The 20,484-nt window shown below is 45.5% G+C and overlaps 1 protein-coding gene across 1 annotated transcript in view; it reads left to right on the top strand.

The window, feature by feature from the left end:
* The window catches only part of LOC140209883 (DNA damage-regulated autophagy modulator protein 2-like), a 133,039-nt gene that overhangs the window by 24,792 nt on the left and 87,763 nt on the right, over window positions 1-20,484 (top strand). The window contains exon 2 of the mRNA XM_072278512.1: window positions 16,168-16,354. Coding sequence (XP_072134613.1) covers window positions 16,224-16,354 — 131 coding nt within the window. The 5' untranslated portion in view covers window positions 16,168-16,223. The remainder of the gene's footprint in view (window positions 1-16,167; window positions 16,355-20,484) is intronic.

The raw sequence follows: 20,484 nt of genomic DNA, 5'->3' as shown, positions 1-20,484 counted from the left end.
TGCCCCCGAGGGGCGTCGGCGTATACGGTTGGAGTGTCCCGAAGGGTGAGGATGTGTACGGGGGAGTGTCCCCGATGGGAGTGGGCGGAGGGTGTCCCCGAGGGGCATCGGCGTGTACGGGGGAGTGTCCCCGAGGGCCGTCGGCGTGTACGGGGGAGTGTCCCCGAAGGGTGGGAGAAGGGTGTCCATGATGGACGTCGGCGTGTACGGGGGAGTGTCCCCGAGGGGCGTCGGCGTGTACGGTTGGAGTGTCCCCGAAGGGTGAGGATGTGTATGGGGGAGTGTCCCCGATGGGTGTGGGCGGAGGGTGTCCCCGAGGGTCATCGGCGTGTACGGGGAAGTGTCCCCGAGAGTCATCGGCATGTACGGGGGAGTGTCCCCGAGGGGCGTCGGCGTGTACGGAGGAGTGTCCCCAAAGGGTGGGAGAAGAGTGTCCACGATGGACGTCGACGTGTACGGGGGAGTGTCCCGGAGGCGGGAGTTTGTGTATGGGGAGTGTCCCCGAAGGGTGTGGGCGGAGGGTGTCCCCGAAGGGTGGGTGGAGGGTGTCCCTGAGGGGCGTCGGTGTGTACAGGGGACGTCGGAGTGTGTGGCGGGCGTCCAGGGGTCAGAATGTGTCCTTGGGATATTGACATGTACGGTGCGTGTCCCTGAGTGGTGTTGATGTGCATGTGGTGTTGTCCTGGGACCACATTTCCTAAGTCTCTGTATCTCACAGGTGAATGCTTCTCACTTCATTCCCTTCCTCCATCCACCCACCTTCCCTCTCACCTGGTCTCACCTATCAGCTGGCAGCTTGTCCTCCTTCCTGTCCCCCCACCTACTTATTCTCGTTTCTTCCCCCTTCCTTTCCAGTCCTGAACCAACTTTACTCATTTCCATCGATGCTGCCTGACCCGCCGAGTTTTTCCAGCATTTTGTTTGTGTTGCTATAGATTTCCTGCATCTGCAGAATCTCTTTTGTGTTTATACTAATCCCATTTGCCAACATATTTGTTTATAGCCTGCTCTACCTTGATGATTTAAGATTTATTGCTTTAAAGTTGTGGGAGTACCATCTTTCACTCCTCAGGCAGTGTGTTCCAGAGTTCAGCCACCCTTTGGGTGAATCTCCCCATTTCACGCACATCTAATCTCACTCCATCCTCCTGCCAATAGGGTTCCCCTGGTCCTCACCTACCACCCCACCAGCCTCCGGGTCCAACATATTGTTCTCCTTAACTTCCGCCACCTCCAGCGGGATCCCACCACTAAGCACATCTTTCCCTCCCCCCCCCCTCCGCTTTCTGCAGGGATCGCTCCCTAAGCGACTCCCTTGTCCATTCGTCCCCCTCATCCCTCCCCACTGATCTCTCTCCTGCCACTTACCCTTGTAAGCGGAACAAGTGCTACACATGCCCTTACACTTTCTCCCTTACCACCATTCAGCGCCCCAGACAGTCCTTCCAGGTGAGGTGACACCTCACCTGTGAGTCGGCTGGGGTGATATACTATGTCTGGTGCTCCCGATGTGGCCTTCTATATATTGGCGAGATCTGATGCAGACTGGGAGATCATTTTGCTGAACAATAAAGGAACAGCAGTTATAATGGGTGACTTCAATCTACATGTAGATTGGGTGAACCAAATTGGTAAAGGTGCTGAGGAAGAGGATTGGAATGTATGCGGGATGTTTTTTTGAACCAACATGTCGAGGAACCAACTAGAGAGCAGGCTATTCTAGACTGGGTTTTGAGCAATGAGGAAGGGTTAATTAGCAATCTTGTCGTGAGAGGCCCCTTGGGTAAGAGTGACCATAATATGGTGGAATTCTTCATTAAGATGGAGAGTGACATAGTTAATTCAGAAACAAAGGTTCTGAACTTAGAGGGGTAACTTTGAAGGTATGAGACGTGAATTAGCTAAGATAGACTGGCAAATGACACTTAAAGGATTGATGGTGGATATGCAATGGCAAGCATTTAAAGGTTGCATGGATGAACTACAACAATTGTTCATCCCAGTTTGGCAAAAGAATAAATCAAGGAAGGTAGTGCACCCGTGGCTGACAAGAGAAATTAGGCATAGTATCAATTCCAAAGAAGAAGCATACAAATTAGCCAGAGAAAGTGGCTCACCTGAGGACTGGGAGAAATTCAGAGTTCAGCAGAGGAGGACAAAGGGCTTAATTAGGAAGGGGAAAAAAGATTATGAGAGAAAACTGGCAGGGAACATAAAAACAGACTGTAAAAGCTTTTATAGATATGTAAAAAGGAAAAGACTGGTAAAGACAAATGTAGGTCCCCTGCAGACAGAAACAGGTGAATTGATTATGGGGAGCAAGAACATGGCAGACCAATTGAATAATTACTTTGGTTCTGTCTTCACAAAGGAGGACATAAATAATCTTCCAGAAATAGTAGGGGACAGAGGGTCCAGTGAGATGGAGGAACTGAGCGAAATACATGTTAGTAGGGAAGTGGTGTTAGGTAAATTGAAGGGATTAAAGGCAGATAAATCCCCAGGGCCAGATGGTCTGCATCCCAGAGTGCTTAAGGAAGTAGCCCAAGAAATAGTGGATGCATTAGTGATAATTTTTCAAAACTCGTTAGATTCTGGACTAGTTCCTGAGGATTGGAGGGTGGCTAATGTAACTCCACTTTTTAAAAAAGGAGGGAGAGAGAAACCGGGGAATTATAGACCGGTTAGGCTAACGTCGGTGGTGGGGAAACTGCTGGAGTCAGTTATCAAGGATGTGATAACAGCACATTTGGAAAGCGGTGAAATGATCGGACAAAGTCAGCATGGATTTGTGAAAGGAAAATCATGTCTGAGGAATCTCATAGAATTTTTTGAGGATGTAACTAGTAGAGTGGATAGGGGAGAACCAGTGGATGTGGTATATTTGGATTTTCAGAAGGCTTTTGACAAGGTCCCACACAGGAGATTAGTGTGCAAACTTAAAGCACACGGTATTGGGGGTAAGGTATTGGTGTGGGTGGAGAGTTGGTTCGCAGACAGGAAGCAAAGAGTGGGAATAAACAGGACCTTTTCAGAATGGCAGGCGGTGACTAGTGGGGTACCGCAAGGCTCAGTGCTGGGACCCCAGTTGTTTACAATATATATTAATGACTTGGATGAGGGAATTAAATGCAGCATCTCCAAGTTTGCAGATGACACGAAGCTGGGTGGCAGTGTTAGCTGTGAGGAGGATGCTAAGAGGATGCAGGGTGACTTGGATAGGTTGGGTGAGTGGGCAAATTCATGGCAGATGCAATTTAATGTGGATAAATGTGAAGTTATCCACTTTGGTGGCAAAAATAGGAAAACATTATTATCTGAATGGTGGCCGATTAGGAAAAGGGGAGGTGCAACGAGACCTGGGTGTCATTATACACCAGTCATTGAAAGTGGGCATGCAGGTACAGCAGGCGGTGAAAAAGGCGAATGGTATGCTGGCATTTATAGCGAGAGGATTCGAGTATAGGAGCAGGGAGGTACTACTGCAGTTGTACAAGGCCTTGGTGAGACCACACTTGGAGTATTGTGTGCAGTTTTGGTCCCCTAATCTGAGGAAAGACATCCTTGCAATAGAGGGAGTACAAAGAAGGTTCACCAGATTGATTCCTGGGATGGCAGGACTTTCATATGAAGAAAGACTGGATGAACTGGGCTTGTACTCGTTGGAATTTAGAAGATTGAGGGGGGATCTGATTGAAACGTATAAGATCCTAAAGGGATTGGACAGGCTAGATGCAGGAAGATTGTTCCCGATGTTGGGGAAGTCCAGAACGAGGGGCCACAGTTTGAGGATAGAGGGGAAGCCTTTTAGGACCGAGATTAGGAAAAACTTCTTCACACAGAGAGTGGTGAATCTGTGGAATTCTCTGCCACAGGAAACAGTTGAGGCCAGTTCATTGGCTATATTTAAGAGGGAGTTAGATATGGGCCTTGTGGCTATGGGGGTCAGGGGGTATGGAGGGAAGGCTGGGGCAGGGTTCTGAGTTGGATGATCAGCCATGATCATACTGAATGGTGGTGCAGGCTCGAAGGGCCGAATGGCCTACTCCTGCACCTATTTTCTATAAAACTCTATAAAACACCTACGCTCTGTCCGCCAGTAAAAGCAGGATCTCCCAGTGGCCACACATTTTAATTCCACATCCCATTCCCGTTCTGACATGTCTATCCACGGCCTCCTCTACTGTAAAGATGAAGCCACACTCAGGTTGGAGGAACAACACCTTATATTCCATCTGGGTAGCCTCCAACCTGATGGCATGAACATTGACTTCTCAAACTTCTGCTAATGCCCCACCTCCCCCTCGTACCCCATTCGTTATTTATTTATATACACACATTCTTTCTCTCTCCTTTTTCTCCCTCTGTCCCTCTGACTGTACCCCTTGCCCATCCTCTGGGTTCCCCCCCACCCCCACTTGTCTTTCTCCCTGGGCCTCCTGTCCCATGATCCTGTCATATCCCCTTTGCCAATCACCTGTCCAGCTCTTGGCTCCATCCCTCCTCCTCCTGTCTTCTCCTATCATTTTGGATCTCCCCCTCCCCCTCCCACTTTCAAATCTCTTACTAGCTCTTCCTTCAGTTAGTCCTGACGAAGGGTCTCGGCCTGAAATGTCGACTGTACCTCTTCCTAGAGATGCTGCCTTGCCTGCTGCGTTCAGCAGCAACTTTGATGTGTGAACTTCTTCACACAGAGTGGTGAATCTGTGGAATTCTCTGCCACAGGAAACAGTTGAGGCCAGTTCATTGGCTATATTTAAGAGGGAGTTAGATATGGCCCTTGTGGCTAAAGGGATCAGGGGGTATGGAGGGAAGGCTGGTGCAGGGTTCTGAGTTGGATGATCAGCCATGATCATACTGAATGGCAGTGCAGGCTCGAAGGGCCAAATGGCCTACTCCTGCACCTATTTTCTATGTTTCTATGTTGCTTGAATTTCTAGCATCTGCAGAATTCCTTGTATTGAAGTTTATTGTCATCTGACTACGTATATACAACCAAGTAGGACAATCTTCCTCCAGACCACAGTGCACCCACAAAACATATATAACACACAGCACATAAAAATTATTACCACAAATAGATTAATAAAATAAATTCAAAATGCATGTAATATGCAGCACAGGTAAACAGTAAACAGTTCACTATCCTAGTGACGAAACCGTGGTGGTTACAAGGTTTTCATTAATCTCTCAGCCTGGGAGAAGAAGCTGTTACCCAGTCTGGCAGTCCTAATCCTGATGTTCCTGTACCTCCTTCCTGATGGTAGTGGGTCAAAGATATTGGGGGATGGGTGCTTTAGACCCTTTGTACACAATGCTCCCAGTAAATATCAGAAATAGGGGAGAGGGAGACCCCAGTGATCATCTTGGTACTTTTTACTGTCCCCTGTAGAGTCCTGTAGTCTGATGTCTTGGAGCTTCCCAGAAGCATTAACTTATTCCTTTCCCCAGATGCTGCCTGACCTGCTTGAGTTCCTCCAGTGTTGTGGATGTGTGTGCGTGTGTGTGTGTCTGTGTGTGCGTGTGTGTGTGTCTGTGTTTGGGTGGTGTCTATGTGCGTTTGAGTGGGGGTGTGTGTGTGTGTGTGGCTCTGGATTCCTGCAGAAGCTTTTGTGTTTACAATTTGGGGATATAGTGCATTAGGGAATAGGAACAGGCCCTTTGGCCCAAACCAGTTAAATTAGTAATCGAATAGCCAACTGAACTAATCCCTCTGTCTATCCAATGCCCATATCCTTCCATTTCACACACATATATGTGCCTATCTAGAGGTTTCTGAAAAGTCCCTAATGTATCTGCCTCTACCATCAACCCAGTCACCCACCACTCTGTGTTTAAAAATAAACTACTCCTCACATCTCCTTTGAAATTACCCTCTCGCTCACCTTAAATGCGTGCCCTCTGGTATTCAACGTTTTATCTGTGGCCTGAGAAGAAAATCCTGTCTGTCTACTGTCTGTGTGTCTCTCATAATCTTATCAACCTCGGTCAGATCTCCCCTCAGCTTCCGCTGCTCCTGAGAAATCAACCCAAGTTTATCCAACCTCTCGTTATAGTACATGTCCCGTAATCCGGGCAGCATCCTGGTAAACCTCTTCCACACTCTTCCCAAAGCCTCAACATGCTTCCTAAAGTGGGCTGTATGCAATTCTGGTTGGCCAGAGTGATCTAACTAGAGTTTTTTAAAGCTGCAGCGTAACTTCCTGACTTTTGAACTCAATGCCTCAACTGATAATACTTGTTTTATAGAGGATGTGGTCTGTGGCATTGTGCTTACGGTGACAGGGATCATTTTGGCTTACCTGTAACCAGAAAAATCGTCAGTTCAACCCTCAGCGTCTCATTGGAAAGATGGGAGTGAGGAGGTTGTGACAGGGCAAGGGTTAACATTTCCAGGCAAGGACAGATGGGATATAAAATGCAGAAAGCCCAGGCAAGAAAGGTCTTTGAAGAGCATAGCTTCATGGGCTTTCTAAAGCCATTTCACTTACAGAGATGAGTTAAGAATGTAATGGAGGAGGGTGCCATGGTAACGCCACGGTATTACACCTCAGAGCAGTGGAGTTCCAGCATCCTTTGTACATCCTTCCTGAGTTTCCTTCCACAGTCCAAAGACCTACTGGTTAGTGGGTTAATTAGCCATTGTAAATTGTCCCATGATTAGGCTAGAGTTAAATTGGGAATTGCTGAGCCTATTCCATGCTGTATCTCAATAAATAAATAGATAAAAGAATGTGAAGCACACACCAACTAGGGGAGGAAGGATGTACAGGAGCATCAGGTTTAGGACTGCCACACTGAGTAACGGCTACTTTCCCCAGGCTGTGACTGATGTCACCCTGTCACCACTGATGTCTCCTCACTAGCATAGTGAACTGTTTACTGTTTACCTGTGCTATGCACTTCACATGCATTTTGAATTATATTTTATTACCTTGTTTGTGGTAATATTTTGTTTTATGTGCTGCGTTTGTGTGATATGTTTAGTAAGTGCACAGAGTTCTGGAGGAACGTTGTTTCTTTTGGTTGTATATGCTAAGGTTGGTAATGGGGACAAGCTATTAAATGCTCCCAATGGCATGCACCTCAAGTAGCCTCTGAAAACCAAGTGATACACTGTGAATTAGATACTAACCTGGCGGAACAGTTTCTACTGACAGGAGGAAGGGCAGAGATGGGTTACTAGTGCCATGGCATATGGGGCTAGTCAGCCATGGTTGGCAGCTCACCTAGGACAAGGTAAACTCTGATCTTAAACCTCCGCTACCTTGTGTTTATACCCACTCATGAGGAAGGCCTCGGGAGTAAACCAGGAGGGAAAAATCCAGAGCTGGAGTCCCTAAAGCAGTCCTACATTGAGTTAAATGCTGACTGGCAACTCCTGTGACGCTGCTGGTACCAAACTGCTTTGGTCTCTACTGTTCCTTTGGGTTCTTCAGATGCGTGGAGTGGGGAAGTCTGCGGCACAGGCAACGGCTTGCTCCCCATATGGTACTGGCCAGGTTTGTGAATCTAGACAGCTAGGACGCAATATCCATGGTCAACTCTGACTGATGGAGGCCTCAAACTCAGACATACAGTTGCAAGTAAAAGTGACCCTTTGCAATTACCCGGTTTTCTGCATAAAATGTGACCTAATCTTCATCTAAATACAATAATAGACAAGCACAAATCTGCCTAAACTAGTAACACACAAAGAATTGTACTTTTCGTGTCTTTATTGAGCACATTGTTGAATCATTCATGGCCCAGGCTGGAAAAAATTTGTGAACTGGTAAAAAAAGGAAAGGTACGTCGCATCCGGAGTTTCTCCGGTTAGCGGACAATTTCCCTCTATACCTCTCTGACATAGTGGGGAACCGCGTACGAGGCAAATTACAGCAGTGGTTTTCCATTGCCTTCTGCTGGGTGGGTTTCCAAAGAGATCACCACCTCATAACCCAGATGGAAAGCGTGCAGGGGAGCCGGCTGGATTCGAACTCTGGATGTTTTGTCCCGAAGTCTGACGCTGATGCCACTGTGCCACCAGCGCAATAACAAGAGAAAATCTGCAGATGCTGGAAATCTGAGCAACACACTCAAAATGCTGGAGGAACTCAGCAGGCCAGGCAGCATCTATGGAAAAGAGTACAGTCAACATTTTGGGCCAAAACCCTTCAGCAGGACTCCTGGTAGAACTCTAACTTGTAGAACCTCCTTTAGCAACAATAGCCTCCAAATGTTTCCTGTAGCTGCTGGTCAGACTTGCACAACAGGGATGAGGAATTTTAGACCATTCCTCTGAACAAAACTGTTTCAGTTCATCAATAATTCCGGGATAACTTGCATGAATAGCCCTCCTCAGGTAATGCCACAGCATCTCAATTAGGTTAAGATCTGGACTCTGACTTGGCCATTCCAAAACACCAATTTTCTTCTTTTTAAACCATTCTGTTGTTAATTTGCTGTTCTGTTTCAAATCATTGTCTTGTTGCATCATCCAACTTCTATTAAGCTTCAGGTCACGGACCACTACCCTGACAGTCTCCTGTAAAATGCCTTGATACAATTTTGAATTAATTGTTCCCTCAGTGATTGCAAGCTGCCAGGCTCTGAGGTAGCAAAACAGCCCCAAACCATGATGCTCCTTCTACCATACTTCTCACTTAAGGTGAGGTTTTGGTGTTGGTGTGCAGTGCCCTTTTTTCCTCCAAACATAGTGTGCATTTTCTCCTAAAATTTCAACTTTGTTTCATCTGTCTACTGGAACATTGTCCCAGAAGTGTTGTGGAACATCCAGTTTTGCAAACTTGAGATATGCTTCAATGTTTTTTTTTTGGAGAGCAGTGGCTTCCTCCATGGTATCCTTCCACGAACACCATCCTTGTTCAGTGTTTTTCTTATAATGGACACATGAACAGAGACTTTAGCAAGTTCTAGAGTTTCTGCAGGTCTTTTGCTGTTACCCTTGGGCTCTTTCTCATTTCCTTCAGTTGGGCTTGGTGTGATCTTTACTAGGGAGAGTAGCAACAGTACTGAATTTCCTCCATTTGTAGACAGTATCTCTTGCTGTGGACAGATGAACACTCAGGTCTTTAGAAATCCTTTTGTAGCCTTTTCCAGCTTTGTGCATTTCTACAATTCTTCTAAGGTCCTCCAAAAGTTGTTATGATCGAAGCATAGGGCACATAAGGAGATCTTTCTTGAGAAGAGCAGGCTCTGTCAGTAACCTGACTTTGTGTGTCTTTTTTACAACCCACACCTCTAATCTCATCTCATTGATTGGAGCCCCTGACTCTATATAGCTTTTGTAGAAGGCATACCTATGTGAACCTAGATTGTGATTGTTTAAATGGTGTACTCAGTATTGACGAGAAGTACAATTGTTTGTGTGTTATTAATTTAGGCAGATTGTGTTTGCCTATTGTTGTGACTGATTGTTCTGATGAAGATCAGACTACATTTTATGAGTAATTAATGCACAAAAGCAGGTAACTGCAAAGAGTCCACAAACTTTCTTGTGACTGTATGTACAGTCAGATGAGATGACCATAAACTTGAATGTAAAATGATCATAAGCAACAAGTTTTTTTACGCTTCATTCTCGACATCCGAAGAATCTCTGGATCACAGAAGTATCAGGATCCAACTTGGGTGATTACATTTTATTTGCCTCTGCTTTTTCTTACTAACAGCAGGACTGTGGGAGTGTGAGTCCTTTTCCCAGAATAAAGCTATAAATGATTTAACACCAGGTGCTTTTTGAAAGAACTTTTGAGTTCCTTTTTTTCTAAAATAGAAAGCTCTTCTTCATGCTCTGGCCTTTCAAATCACACACAGTAAAAGTAAAATTCACTCTTGATGCTCTGAGGATTATCTAATGTTGGCTATTGTTTCCTAACTGCAGAAACTGTTTCTAATTTGCATTATTAAAATCTCATGAGGTTTTCTTTGCATATCAAGTTTCCTCTGACTCCGCTTTGTTTGGTGTGAACGATTCTTGTTTCTTTGGTCTCATCACGGTACCCAAAATCCCCTATCCCAAGTTAAAGTTTATTGTCATTCATCCGTTCTTATATATACTGCCAAATGAAGCAATGTTCCTGCAGACCAACATGCGTAACACGGTACATATAACTCACATAACGTAAAAATTTAAGCTTTTCTTACTTGTTTTTAAAGCTCTTAATTGTCTGGGACCAGAGTACATCACAGGTCTTTTTCCGCCCATCTCCCTCAAAAGATAATTGGCAGGTCAGCGTTTTTGAACTGCGCTCCTGAACTGCAGAACTCAATACCTAAAATTATAAGGAATGCAGACTCAGTTGACACTTTTAAACACTGGCTCAAAACCTTGCTTTTAACTAACGTTTTATGATTTTTTTATTTTCACCTTTGCCCTTTATCGCATTGTAAACCACTTTGAACTACATCGTCTGTATGAAAAGTGCTCTATAAATGAAGTTATTATTAAAATAACCAAGGCGCATTTAGAAGTGATGGCATGAACATTGACTTCTCTAACTTCCGCTAATGCCCCACCTCCCCCTCATACCCCATCTGTTATTTATTTTTATACACACATTCTTTCTCTCACTCTCATTTTTCTCCCTCTGTCCCTCTGACTATACCCCTTGCCCATCCTCTGGGTTTCCCCCCCTCCCCCTTTTCTTTCTCCCTGGGTCTCCTGTCCCATGATCTGCTCATATCCCTTTTGCCAATCACCTGTCCAACTCTTGGCTCCATCCCTCTCCCTCCTGTCTTCTCCTATCATTTTGGATCTCCCCCTCCCCCTCCCACTTTCAAATCTCTTACTAGCTCTTCCTTCAGTTAGTCCTGACGAAGGGCCTCGGCCTGAAACGTTGACTGTACCTCTTCCTAGAGATGCTGCCTGGCCTGCTGCGTTCACCAGCAACTTTGATATAAGGTGCATTTCATTTAGAACACATTTAAAAAGTAAACAATCTGATGCTATTGACAGGTCTTGCGTAATGAGACCTGGATGGTGACAGCGGGTTCAGTAGTCTTATGGCCTGGGGGAAGAAGCTGTTTTCCATCCTAACAGTTCTTGTCCTAATGGTATGGTGCCTCCTGCCTGATGGTAGGGGGTCAAAGAGATTGTTCGATGGATGGGAAGGATCACTGAATATGCTCAGAGCCCTACGTACAAACCCCATTTCCAGAAAAGTTGGGATATTTTCCAAAATGCAATAAAAACAAAAATCTGTGATATGTTAATTCACGTGAACCTTTATTTAATTGACAAAAGTACAAAGAAAAGATTTTCAGTAGTTTTACTGACCAACTTAATTGTATTTTGTAAACATACACAAATTTAGAATTTGATGGCTGCAACACACTCAACAAAAGTTGGGACAGAGGCATGTTTACCATTATGTTACATCACCTTTCCTTTTAATAACACTTTTTAATCGTTTTGGAACTGATACTAATTGTAGTAGATTTGCAATTGGAAATGTTGTCCATTCTTGCTTGATATAAGACTTCAGCTGCTCAACAGTCTGTGGTCTCTGTTGTCTGATTCTCCTCTTCATGATGCGCCATACATTCTCAATAGGAGATAGTTCTGGACTGGCAGCAGGCCAGTCAAGCACACGCACTCTGTGTCTACAAAGCCACGCTGTTGTAGCCCATGCAGAATGTGGTCTGGCATTGTGTTGCTGAAATAAGCATGGACGTCCTGGGAAGAGACATGGCCTTGATGGCAACATATCTCTCTAAAATCCTAATATACGCCTCAGAGTCAATGGTACCTTCACATGCATGCAACTCACCCATGCCGTGGGCACTGATGCACCCCCATACCATCACAGATGCTGGCTTTTGCACCTTTCGCTGATAACAATCTGGATGGTCGTTTTCATCTTTGGCACGGAGAACTTGACGCCCATTTTTTCCGAAAACTAGCTGAAATGTGGACTCATCTGACCACAGCACACGGTTCCACAGTCTTTTGGTCGATCTGAGATGAGCTCGGGCTCAGAGAACTCGCCGCCGTTTCTGCATAGATTTGATGTATGGCTTTCTCCTTGCATAATACAGTTTCAAGTTGCATTTCTGGATGCAGCGACGGACTGTGTTGAGTGACAATGGTTTTCCGAAGAACTCCCGAGCCCAGGTGGCTATAATTGTCACAGTAGCATGATGGTTTCTTAGGCAGTGCCGCCTGAGGGCTCGAAGATCACGCGCATTCAACAGTAGTTTCCGACCTTGCCCTTTACGCACTGAGATGTCTCTGAATTCTCTGAATCTTTCCACAATATTATGTACTGTAGACGTTGAAAGACCTAAATCCTCTGCAATCTTGCGTTGAGAAATGTTCCTTTTGAACTGATTAACAATTCTCTCACGAATTTTGGCACAAAGGAGTGAGCCACGACCCATCCTTGCTTGCAAAGACTGAGCCTTTGATGGACGCTACTTTTATACCCAGTCATGATACCTCACCTGCTACCAATTAGCCTGCTAATGCGGAGTCTTCCAAACCGGTGTTACGTGAATATTCTGCGCACTTTTCAATCTTATTTTAACTTTGTCCCAACTTTTGTGTCTGCTTACAAAATACAATTAAGTTGGTCAGTAAAACTATTGAAAATCTTTTCTTTTTACTTTTGTCAGTTAAATAAAGGTTCACGTGAATTAACATATCACAGATTTTTGTTTTATTGCATTTTGGAAAATATCTCAACTTTTCTGGAAATGGGGTTTGTATTTTGGATGGGTGGAAGAGACCCCTATGATCCTCGCAATGCTTTGTAGGGTCTGTGGTCAGATGCCTGTCCCAGGGGGAGATGCAGCTGGTCAGTGGTGCTTCTGGTTAGGATGGGGAGAAGGAGCTTCAATCACCTCAATCTCCTCAGGAGTTCGAGATGCTGCTGTGCTTTCTTGATTAAAGAGGTGGCGTGATATACACTCTCACAAACTTGGTGCTCTTGACTCTCTCCACGGGGGAGCTGTTTATGCACAGTGAGGAGTGATCTGACTACACCTTCCCTATCAGATCAGCCGGATTTTATTAAATGGTGGTGAAGATTAAATATAGAGCATAGAACGTAGAGCCCTACAGCAGAGTTTCCTGTCACCAGTAAATCCCTCTACCCACTTCAAAGCACAGTGCTTTGACTCCAGTGCCAGGGACTGAGCACGTTACTGCAGTTAAGGCCAGGATCACGATGCTTTATCGAGATCACAAAAGGCTCCTTGTTCATCCCTTGTTGGGATTTTTTTCCCATTTACATCAAAATGGTATGTACAGTTAAATGACTGTGTTGTAGAGTCAAGCCTGGCTGAGAAAGGAGGAGGGTTGGGCAAGGGTCCCATAAAAACCCAGAGCTACAGAAACGCCAACAGAAGCTCCAAAGACCTTATCCTTGGGAGAGGAAGGATACACCAAGAAGATGGGCTACACCTCGAGAGGACATGAAAGACCCTAACGAGTTACTCTCGACTGCCAGTGCCCCGGAAGGAATGATTAGGCTTAAGAAGAAGATACAGTGAAATGTGTCATTTGCATTAACAACCCTGTGTATGTGGGGGTGGGGGGTGGTTAGCCTACAACTGTCGCCTCACAGAGCCTGCCTGCCCACCATGTTCAGAGAGATATAGACGCAACAATAACAGGACAAACCCCGTGCATCCCACCCAGCCACTCCGGGCCTCCAGTCTCCAGTCTCCAGTGTCCAGGTTCGGCCATTGGGTTTTGACTTCCAGTCTTCCGATTGACCTTGGGAACTCAGCCTTTGGTTTCAAGCCCCGGACTAACTAATGACAGGACCCCGAACTCCAGCCTCGAGTTCTGGGCAACTGACCACCAACTGACCAACCCTTGTGTGTCATTGTGCCTCTTGGATGCCTGGACTTTTGATCCCAGGACCCACAGCCCAACATCTGTCGATGTCCTTGACACCTGTACATGTTGCTGGCCTTTGAGCATGAAGTGCAGGGCTGGAATCTGGATGCCCTTTGTCACTTTGACCACACACTGGAATGGAGTCAGAGACTTCGGATATCCTTTCTCACTGAGTGTGGAGTGTAGTCAAAGACTTCGGATATCCTTTCTCACTGAGTGTGGAGTGGAGTCAAAGACTTCAGATATCCTTTCTCACTGAGTGTGGAGTGTAGTCAGAGACTTCGAATATCCTTTCTCACTGAGTGTGGAGTGTAGTCAGAGACTTCAGATATCCTTTCTCACTGAGTGTGGAGTGTAGTCAGAGACTTCAGATATCCTTTCTCACTGAGTGTGGAGTGGAGTCAGAGACTTCAGATATCCTTTCTCACTGAGTGTGGAGTGGAGTCAGGGACTCTGGATGTCCTTTCTCACTGAGTGTGGAGGGGAGGCCTAGACCCTGGATTTACTTCGTCACCCATCTGCATCGCTGGACTTCAAATGTGGAATGAAGGCCTTATCTCTGACTTCCCCACATCTCTGTTGCTAAACTCTAACTCGGCCACGTCCCTGTGCCTAAATCCTAATCTGACCCCCCCCCCCCCCAAATCATCCCTACGAACCTAAAACAACTAGTAAGTCTGAGCTACAATGTTGACAGAGACTGCAGTTTCAGTGCCTTATTCTGGCTGTTCCCTTTATTTACAAAGCCCAGCCCAGGATGGTGGTTTTGACCTCCACCATTTCCCCAGTGTGCAGGTGTGATGGAAGTTCAAAGTAAATTTATTACCAAAGTCACTATATACAACCCTGAGATTCATTTTCTTGTGGGCATTAAGTAAATACAAAGAAACACAATAATAACAATGAAAATATGTACACAAAGGCAGTCAAACAAACTGTGCAAATACAAAATAAATAATAATTAATACAGACAACACAACTCCTTGAAAACGAGTCAAGGTTGTGGAATCAGTTGAGTAATGGGCTGAATGAAGTTATCGCCTCTGGCTGAGTACACCTGGGTCCTGTACCACCTCCCTGATGGCGAGCGTGGTGGGAGTGCTCGATGATGGATGCTGCATTCTTATGGCAGTGCTCCTTGTGGATGTGCTCAATGGTGGGGAGGGCTTTTCCTGCGATGGTCTGGACTGCGTCCACACTTTCTGTGGACGACTTTGGTTCTGGACATTGGTGTTTCTATACCAGACCATGATACAACCAGTCAGGATATTCTCCACTGTGCGACTGACTCCTGAACCTCCAGTTTTGGCACCATCTTCTAGATAATCCCTTTTTCACAAAGTTCAAGTTTAATTGTCATTCAACAATATGTAAAACCCACGAACGGAGCCAAGCGAAACAGGCCAAGGTGCAAATCAGTACCAGCACAAAGCACATGTAGCACAAATAAGATAGCAGTAAAGAGTCACATAAAAATATACAGCAAAGGTCCCCGAGTGATATGTCCTGTAAATTGATGGTGCACGGGTGTTGTTGGCAAGAACAAGAAGTTCTCTGCAGTCTGCAGACCAATGCATGCATGCATGCAATCCAGCATGTTTCCACTGAGTGAATCCTGAAAGCAGCTCCAACAGGAGGGACCAGGCCCCAAACCAGCATGGAGACCACACCACACCACCTCCAGCATCTTCTCTCCCTGACTGCTACAACAGGCATGAGCCTAGTCCGTGCCACAGCTCCTTCGGTCTCGCTATTAAACCAGTGAAGTGTTCTAGTATTGTGGTATTCTACATTACCAATGTCAATAAGGTCCTGTGATCACATGAGAAATATCCAAAGCAATCACTCGCTGTTGGACTGCATGGTGACTCTCTCTCTAGTGGTCAGCAGCACAGTCTGCACCAATTCCAGCTCCTTGACCAATGTTCCCAATGTTAAGCACTTTCTTTCGATCATTGAAAGAAGACGTTTAAAAAAGGCAAGAACACCTTTGGTTGGCCTCGGCGAGGCTGCTGTGTCCGAGGATGTGACCAACTTGCAGGAACGCTCATTCTAGACTGTAGTTTTGCCATACCTCTTCTTTCAAAGTGTGCAGGTGTGAGGGAAGGCCCCACACTTTGGTAAAACTGTGCGGGGTGAGGGGAGGTAAAGTGTCAGTGAGCCGGAAGCCTGTTTCCTGCTAGCACGTGGGAGGAGAAAGCTCAGTCGTGTATATGAGGAACTGAGACTGCTGCCGAAGGAGATTTGCTCTCCGTTAGTTCAGCCTCCACTTGGCTTGTACATTGAAGTTTGGTTCTGTCTCTCTTTCCTTCCAACAGGCTGAGTTGAGTGGCTACCTCTTCCCCCGCAGGATTGGAGTGCTGGGCCGGTGGAGATGTGGTGGTTCCAACAGGGGATGAGCTTTCTTCCGGCCGCCCTGGTCATCTGGTCGGGGGCCGCGTTCGTCTTCTCCTTCATCACGGCAGTCACCCTGCACCATGTTGACCCGTTGGTACCATATATCAGGTCAGTCAGGTGGTGTTGTGGGATGGGGGGGACCGGGTGAAGGACTGTCACAGTCACAGACCAGTTGGTACTGTATATCAGGTCTGGCAGGTGATGGTGGGCCGGGTGAAGGTCAGTCACAGTCACAGACCCGTTGGTACTGTATATCAGGTCCACCAGGTGATGGGGGGGGGTCCAGTGCGGGTGGTGGGTTTTCCCAGGCAGCAGAGGGAGTGTGGACCACCCTCTATCAACTCCATGATTGAGGAAGGCTGTTGGGAACCAGTTAGTGTTAGGATCTGGGAGGAAGTGGATTGGTCTGTGGAATAATTTGGTAGTTGAAAGAGATTCTGCAGATGCTGGAAATGCAGAGCAATACCCACAGAGTGCTGGAGGAAGGCAACAGGAAATGAATAAACAATTGATGTTTCAAGCCAAAACCCTTCATCAGGACTAGAAAGGAATGGAGCAAAAGCCAGAATATGAAATTAGGGGGAGGGGGAAGATGGCAGGTGATGGGTGAGACCAGGTGAGAGGGAAGGTGGGTGGGTGGGGGATGAAGTTAGAAGCTGGGAGGTGATAGGTGGAAGAAATAGGGCTGAAGAAGAAGAAATCTAATAGGAGAGGAAGGTGGACCACGGGAAGGAGGAGGGGCACCAGAGTGATGTTAATGGGCAGGTGAGGTGAAGAGAGGGGGTGACATGGGAACCAAAATGGGGAATGGAAAAAGAGGAGGAGGAGAAATTGCCAGAAGTTAAAGACATTTGGGACAAGGTTTATACAGGCTTCCCCCACTATCCAAAGGTAGAGTGTTCCTATGAAACGGTTTGTAAGCTGGAATGTCGTAAAGTGAATAAGCAATTACCATTTATTAATATGGGAAAAAATTTTGAGCATTCCCAGACCCAAAAAAATAACCTACAAAATCATGCCAAACACACAAAACCTAAAATAACAGTATCATACAGTAAAAGCAGGAATGATATGATAAATACACAGCCTATATAAAGTAGGCTGTATAAACTTTTCTGCAGCACTGTCTAGCGCAGCGAAAATCTTGCAGAAGCGCTCTCAGCAGAAGCACTTTCTCCAGTAGCCTTTAAGCTATGCAGCTGCCAAATCATACCAAATAACACATAAAAATACACAGCCTATATAAAGTAGAAATAATGTACGTACAGTGTAGTTTCACTTACTGGAATCGGGAAGACTCCAATAAATTGCAGTTTCGTCACAGTTAAACGCTTGCTTATACGAATAACCACCTGACGCAATGGGCAGTCGCCTCTGATCTGGGCCGTCACTTACGTGCCAGGCGGAACCTGATTAATTAGCTTGTTTTTTCTTAAAGATGTGTGGGGTGCGTTCCAACTACCACTGCACCACTGTATTCTTCGCAGCCCGGAGGTTGGGGACCACTGCTTAAACTATGAAGCTGCCCTCACCTCAGAAACTGATCACACCACCCATGACTACCTTTAAATTCCACTTTCGCAACACTTTCATCACCATCGTCCAGTGCTTTCTGTTTCAGCTTATTAAAAAGACTGACTGATTTCTCCTTAAGTGTAAGAAAACTTAACGGAACACCACGCTCTGTACACCCATCAATCCGCTCAAGCAATAGACTTTCTATTTTATCCATTATTGGATGCCGACTAAACGAGGCCTCTTTGCTACGAGCAGAACCAACAGTAACATCAACAGCTTTCAAAATTCTTTCTCTCTGCGTATAAATAGCGCGAATGGTGGACACAGGCAAGTTCACCGCGCGGACAAAGTCCTTACTTCATTCACCACGATCAAAACGCTTAATTATGTCTAGTTTTACGCTAAGTGTAACACCCTTACGAGCTCTTTTAGGCTTCTCCGATACCTTAGAACTCATCTTGCTAATGGATGCACAAAATAAATCGAGATAAAGCACATGTTTAAGCAATGCTGGCTAGAATGCAGTTCCAGGGGAGGAGCCTTTTTTCGTAACAGTGAAAACACCTTCTGTTAGCGAAAACAGGTAACTAATGTAGGTCTTTCGTAACAGGGAGGTGTTGTAAAGCGAACATTCAGAAAACGGGGGCCACCTGTACTCATGAAATTCTGAAGGTGCTAGAATTCTTGAGTACGTTGCACACACAAAATGCTGGAGAAACTCAGCAAATCAGCCAGTATCTATAGAGGGGAAAACAGTCAATGTTTTGGGCTGAGGCCCCCTATCCAGACTGGAAAGCAAAGGGAGCCTCCTTTCTGGGGTCAGAGGAGAAAGGCCAGACTGGTTCAAGCTGGCTGTAAGGTAGCAATAACATAAAGACCACGCATTACAACAGTGGAGTGCAGAAGAGCATCTCTGAGCACACAACACGTTGAACCTTGAAGTAGGTGGGTTGCAGCAGCAGAAGACCATGAACATACACTGAGTGGCAACTTTATTACGTACAAGAGGCACCGAATAAAGTGGCCACTGAATGTAATTCTTTATTCTGTATAATTGTTGAATGCTATTTTTTTTTCTGTTGCTTGTCGCATCCTGACCAACTCACCACAGCAAACTCCTGACACGTGTAACTGTATATGGTGAAGGAAGTTGATCCTTAATCCTCAATTCTTCCAAATCATTTGTATTATAATTTCTAAGTTCACTATTATGACATCTTGGAGCACTTGGAGAATTTGGGTTATTGTGAACTATTATGTTGAAGTATTATGAGCAGATTTGGATTGCTTACCTAAGAAAGGATGTGCTGGCCTTGGAGATGATTCGGAGGCAACTGATGAGAATGATCTCAGGAATGAAAGGGTTAACGTATGAGGAATGTTTGATGGCTCCGGGCCTGTACGAGTTTAGAAAAAAATGGGGGGTGGGGTGGGTGTCATTGAAATGTATCAAGTGTTGAGAGGCCTAGATAGAGTGAACTTGGAGAAGATGTTTCCTATAGTGGAGTGTCTAGGACCAGAGGACACAGCCTCAGAATAGAGGGATGTCCATCTGGAAGGAGATAAGGAGGAATTTCTTTAGCCAGAGGGTGGTGGATCTGTCTAATTCATTGGCACTGACAGCTGTGGAGGCCAAGTCAATAGGTATATTTAAAGCAGAGGTTGATAGGTTCTTGATTAATCAGGACATCAAAGGTTACACAAAGAAGGCAGGAGATGGGATTGAGAAGGATAATAAATTGGCTATGATAGATTGGCAGAGCAGACTCAATGGGCTGAATGGCCTACCTCTGCTCTTGTGTGTTATAGTCTTGTGTCCATACTGATGGATTCCAACATATTTTTGTAGTTTTCTGTTTGGTCTCTTATTTTTTTCTTAAAGAAAAAGAGAGAGGAGAAAAGAAAGATAGGCAGAAAACAAATAGAAGCCAATTTGGGACAATCTGAAGAACTGTAGAAGATCATCACTAATTTTACTTGTGTTGTGGCAACCCTCCAACCTTATCTCTGTTACTGTTGCCACCACACAAGTGAAGAAAAGACGTGAAGGAACGTGACTATTTCATCATTAGCTCTGTGACTCTATTCTTGCAGTTCCACATCCAACAGACGTCAGCTTATCTCAGCTGTGAAAACAACTATCAACTCCCACAGCCCTTTCAGAAAAAGCTCCAGATTTCCGCTCAAATTTACAAAACAGCTGAAGTGGGGAAGGATCAGGTTTGCTGTCACTGTCATGAAATTTGTTGTTCTGTGGCAGCAGAACAGTGTAATACATAAAAAATTACGTTTGTATTATAATAACAAATATGTATGCAATGGCCACTTTATTAGGTACAGGAGTGGAACCTCACGTGGTTTTCTGCTGCTGTAACACATGCTTATTTGAGTTACTGTCGCCTTCCTGTCAGCTTCAACCAGTCCATAAGACCGTAAGATATAGGCTATTCAGCCCATGGAGTCTGTTCTGGTATTTCAGCATGGCTTATCCCTGATTCCATTGAACCCTATATACCTGCCTTCTCGCCATTTCACTTATGCCCCTACCAGTCAGGCATCTGTCAACATTCGCCCAGACTTGGCCTCAACCACAGCCTGTGGCAGAGCATTCTACCAATTCACCACTCTTTAGTGACATACCAAATCACCTCAAATTCCTAATAAAGTAAGCTGCTGGCATATGCTTTCTTTGTGATTGCATCAGAATGTTAGGCTCAGTA

This window comes from Mobula birostris, chromosome 14, assembly GCF_030028105.1.
Source record: "Mobula birostris isolate sMobBir1 chromosome 14, sMobBir1.hap1, whole genome shotgun sequence".
NCBI classification, from domain to species: Eukaryota; Metazoa; Chordata; class Chondrichthyes; order Myliobatiformes; family Myliobatidae; genus Mobula; species Mobula birostris.
The sequence above is the reverse complement of the archived record's forward strand: the minus strand, read 5'-3'. Positions and strand labels throughout refer to the sequence as shown.